Below are 5455 nucleotides of genomic sequence, written 5' to 3' on the forward strand. Positions count from 1 at the left end.
CTTGTTTTCCCTACAACAATCCACCCCCTTTACAGTGTTAGATCTAACATTCAGTGTTCTTCTAGAATTCACATGGTTTGTCTATTAAGCTCCTGTTAGAAAATATTATAACCTGAAATCCCACAATCTAATGAAGAAGTGATGTAGCACATGGTCTCCTGGGAACACTCCACTAGAATTTTGAGCATGCCTTTTGAAGTATAAGTTGCAAAAGCATGTTTGATAAGACACAGGCTGAACAGATGCTGAGTTTGGTGTGTGAGGTTAAAATATAAACTTCATGGAAGTTCTTTTCGAATGGAACTGCAAAATATATGACTTTCAACAAAACAGCTAAACTGCATGGCAAAGACTAATTTATCTTAACTTTTCATTTATTTATTTTTTTTTTAAAAATGTGAATTTAATGTAATCTGTTGGATCCCCAGATTACCCTGACATTCATATACCAGTTTTTCACTTGAAAAAAAACCCAGCCTTGGAAGATTTTCTGTGTTATAAGGAATGATATGAGCTTTACCAGTGAAGGGATGAGAAGAAAAAGGGCATATATGCTAATACACCTACTCATTTTGGTGAGAACAGTTCACAAATATATCAATATTATTATAGCTAATAGATTCTTGAGGATGGCTTCTCAAAGCAAACTGAGAGTGGGGGAACTCAACTGGTGGTGTCCAAAACATCAAATATATTCTAAACATCAGACAGATGAACATAAATGCTTACTAGAGCCAGGGTGGAGCATGACTTGGGAGGACCAGGTTCAAGTCCCACTCAGCCGTGAACTCACTCATTGACTTTTGGCCAGTTCTCTCTCAGCCTAACCAATCTCCAGTGCTGTGGTGAGGATAAAACAGAGGGGAAGACCCAGGGATCCTGCCCTGAGCTTCTTGGAGGAAGGCTTAATAATGTGTACAGACTCCCCTCCAGCTAAACCATTAAACATGTCACAATGGACTCTTTTAAGTTCAGGATTAGCATATGCAAGAAGGGCAATTTGTTCAATGATGTGTTAATGCCATGAACAATGCTGAATGAAGGATGGGCCACAACACACATGAAAGTTAATATTTCTAACCAAAGAGCTGTTCAGTTTAAACAATCTCCTCATGTCACTGACATCTAGTCCAGCATCTCACTGGTCTCAGACAACCAGTTAGCAGTTTTGTGCTGCTCTATTTATCTTGGGAAGCTGGGCTTCGGAGCCACAAGATTACTCCTTCAGGCCATAATGGATGAGGACAGGTCTTGAGGGAAATGTTTGAACTTGGACTTAAAGCTGATCTAGAAGTAATCCAGTCATCTAGATGCTTAGCAAGGATTTGATCAGAATGACCAGATGGGAAGTAGAAGATGGAGTGAAGACAGGTGTAGTGTAAAATGGACATTTTTTGATCCCAGCCCTTCCTTAGAATATCAGTGCTAGGCACTGAAATAATTATGATGCATACTTATCTGGGAACACTACTGAACATAGAGCAGCTTGCTTCTGACAAGTTATATCTTCATGCTATGATTTTTTGATCTGTAACTGGAACAATTATCTCATGCCACTGACATCTAGTCCATTCTCTCACTGGTGTCAGAAAACCAGTTAGCATTTTTGTGCTGCTCAATTTATCTTGAGAAGCCGGGCTTCAGAGCCACAAGTTTATTCCTTCATGCCATAATGAGTGAGTTCAGGTCTTGATGGAGATGATTGAATTTGGGCTTGAAGATGGTGTACAGATCTAGAAGTCATCCAGTCGTGTAGATAAGATTGCATCTCATGCTTAGCAAGGATTTGAGCAGAATGAACAGATGGGAGGTAGAAGATGGGGTGTGTAGTGTAAAATGAACATTTCTGATCCCGGCCCTTTGTTAGAATATCAGTGCTAGGCACTGAAATAATTATGATGCATACTTATCTGGGAATACTACTGAACATAGAGCAGCTTGCTTCTGAGAAGGCATTGATTGCACTGTTAGTAACTCAGCAAAAACAGTTGCTGAAAATACTCTGGTTTAAAACAAGAAGAAATAACGGTGAATAGTGGAGGATGTTCTAATTATGAGAATTAAAGCCTTCCCATCCATTCTTCTTCTTTGATGAAACGTGTCCTCCAATGCTGTTTAGAGAGGATGGCACTGGAATTACTTTCTTCCATATTTTTTAATTGATTAGCACCAATGTTAACAACAAAGAAAACAAACATGCACACACAAGATTATCCAGTAAAAATTAATTGTGGTTCATGATGAACTGGTCCATCAATAGAAGACATAGATTAGTATTGGAGATTTTAAACTATTTATATCAATAGACACCCCAAAACTCAGTAAGCAAAAGATATTTCATCTCAACAACATTCTCCTATACATCGATAGTGTTATACCCTTGGACTTTGGCAAAGCAATAAGTCCAACTGATACATTCCACTTCCTAACCTTCCCCAGCTATTCGCTTTCAGTGTCTAAGGAATGAACCATGCTGCAGTGGTAATGTTAAGAATGATCACCTGCTACCACCTGAGGAACACTGCAGCATAGTTCAGGAGAGAGAGAAAAAATTCAGGAGATGACAGTACAGTTGTAGCAAAGATATTAGAAATTCTCTTCATTTTATTGTCCAGCAATGTTGACACTTAGAACTCCCTATGACATATTGAAACCAACAGGGAGAAATCCATTTAACAGGGTATTGTCACTCCATAACATATGTTCAAGGAATGGTTTCCAACCAAATCAAAAATGACAAAATGTTGATATTCCTTCACAGATGGAGCTCCCACACCAAATATTGCAGAACAACACAGCTGTCACTGAATTTGTACTCCTGGGACTCTCCAGCAACCCTGAAACCCAGCTCATTCTCTTTGGTATCTTTCTGATCATCTACTTGGTGGCCCTGTCTGGGAATGTTCTCATCCTTCTCACCATCAGCTTGGACAGCAAACTTCATAGTCCCATGTATTTCTTCCTGGGCAATCTCTCTGTGGTAGACATTGGGTATACAAGTTCCACTGTCCCCAAGATGCTGATGAATTACCTGTCTCAAGACAAAACTATCTCTCTGTCTGCTTGCTTCTTACAGACGTACTTCTTCATCTCGTTTGGTAGTACTGAATGCCTCCTGCTGGGTGTCATGGCATATGACCGATATGCTGCCATTTGTCATCCACTGCATTACAGTGTGCTCATGAGACGCAAAGTTTGTGTCTCTTTAGCAGCCACTGCTTGGTTTCTTGGCATGGCTAATTCAGGTGTGCACGCTACCCTCATGTCCCTCTTGTTCTTCTGTCGGGACAATGTCATCCATCACTTTTTCTGTGACATCCCACCTCTTTGGCAGCTATCTTGCTCCAGCACTCAAGTCAATCAGATTGCAGTCCTTATGGGAGGTGGAAGTGTGATAGTTGGTTCCTTTCTATGTACAGTAGTGTCTTATGTCTACATAGTCACATCCATCCTCAGGATCCGTACAAAGGATGGGCGTCTGAAAGCCTTCTCCACCTGTGCTTCTCACCTCGTTGTGGTCAACATATTTTATAGCACCGCAATCATTACATACCTTCTCCCCAGCAGTAATTCTCAGATAAAGGACCAGGTTTTGTCTGTTTTCTATGGGATCATTGCACCTACGCTTAATCCAATCATATACAGCTTGAGGAATAGGGATGTGCAAAATGCCCTTCGGAAAGAATGGGTAGGATGTAACAGAAGGAATTGCTTTTCAGGGCACAAATGAATGGTTGTTTTAAGCAGCTTTAATATTCCAAAATAGATCAATATTGAAGAATAGTAGTGAAAATGAAGCATGGCTTTCATCCAACCAATGCTGTCTCTAAGCTTTGGAGTCTTTGCGAGCAAAAATTCTACTTTGTGAGCTACTGGCATTAAAGTTGTGAGTGAACGATTTGGCTACTGCATAAATTAGTTTGCTCTGGGGCCATTCTTCCTTAGCTAAGACAAAAATGTGTGAGCTGGAGGCTAAACAACTGTGAGCTACTTCACACAAACTCAGCTTAGAGGGAACACTGCATCCAAGTATTTATTTTACTAGTGAGAAAGCAATAACGGTTCCCTTTGACCACCCCAAAAAGGCTATGCTGGGGATCATTGGACCTGCATGGACAAGTGCCAAGTTAGGCAGGATCTGTAGTAAGTAGGAGAGTTGGGTGAGATAGAGTGCAAAGGTTGACTGGATCCAACCCAAGATCAACTTGGGTTGCATCATTATCTCCATGACAAGAGAGGAATTGAGAGTCATGATCTCTCTGCTTCACATCTAAGACAAGTAATTCGTTTCTGTCCTATACTTAATGGATCCATTCATCCTGAGTAATGGATGGCTGGATCCCACAATTTGTGGATTTTATCCCAGGGAAAAGTGGTAAAATAGACTGGCTAGGACAGAGTTTGTTTACTGTTAAAACCCTGGTATTCCTCTCTACTCACACTGAGATAAGGGTGAATACTGATCTGAAGTGATTTTGCGAGATGTGAATACTGTTCATTGCTAATTGCCTGAGGTGAATATCTTCAATTTGTAATCAGAGAGGATAGATCTACATTAAAAAAGAAAAAAAAGAAATGCCCTTTTAGGGATAAAATGGATTAGTGTTCACATGACTACTAATTATGCAATGGTGGTAACTTTCTTGCCCATATATAAGTTTTCTGTTAATGAATTGTTTAAATCGTGTGGATGATTCATTATTAGAGGGTCACAGTGTTATTCAAGGCTTGATTGGTTAAGCAACCTTTTGCATGATTCCCATTATGATCTGCCACAAAGTGAAGTCCTTTCATAATCCATTCTTCATAAGAAGAAGAAGAGTTGGTTTTTATACCCTGCTTTTCTCTACCTGAAGAAGTCCCAAAGCAGTTTACAGTCATCTTCCCTTCCTCTCCTCACAACAGACACCCTGTGAAGTAGGTGAGGCTGAGAGGGTTCTAAGAGAACTGTGACTGACCCATAAACATCATCCAGCTGGCTTCATGTGGAGAAGTGGGGAATCAAACCCAGTTCTCCTGATCAGTGTTCACCGTTCTTAACCACTACACCACAATAGATCTCATAAGCAATCTGTTAGCCGAATTGCTTTATTTACAGCAATTGGCAATTTATAAATGGGTTCTTGCCACTTTATACCAAGGTCCTGTTCCCACCAAGGGTAAACAAAGGATATTCACACACAACCAGAACCAGCCAGAGCGTGTGGGCAGTAGAGGCAAGGAGTATGGCATCTGGACAGGTGTTAAAACCTCGGGTCATGATGCTCCATTGTAGTGCTGATGGAGCTGGCCAGTCTCTTTGATAACCAAATGTCCATTTGGCAGGAAATGCCAATGCAAGAAAAAAGCAGTGATGGGTATTACGTGACTACAAACAGCTTTGCAATGGGGGCTGTCTCTTCGCAGAGTTGTTGTTTTCTCATTGCTCACAATAATGGAGGTGTGTGCTTCACCA

At 40.6% G+C, this 5455-nt stretch overlaps 1 protein-coding gene across 1 annotated transcript; it reads left to right on the plus strand.

Moving 5' to 3' along the window:
• Window positions 1-2761: 2761 nt before the first annotated feature.
• Window positions 2762-3730, plus strand: LOC107124161 (olfactory receptor 5F1-like). Its single transcript, XM_015427549.1, has one exon. It carries the CDS (start codon window positions 2762-2764, stop codon window positions 3728-3730), a length of 969 nt encoding a protein of 322 aa, XP_015283035.1.
• The last annotated feature ends 1725 nt before the right edge of the window (window positions 3731-5455 follow it).

The sequence above is a fragment of the Gekko japonicus genome, unplaced genomic scaffold, assembly GCF_001447785.1.
Source record: "Gekko japonicus isolate JY-2015 unplaced genomic scaffold, Gekko_japonicus_V1.1 scaffold7644, whole genome shotgun sequence".
Classification (NCBI taxonomy): domain Eukaryota; kingdom Metazoa; phylum Chordata; class Lepidosauria; order Squamata; family Gekkonidae; genus Gekko; species Gekko japonicus.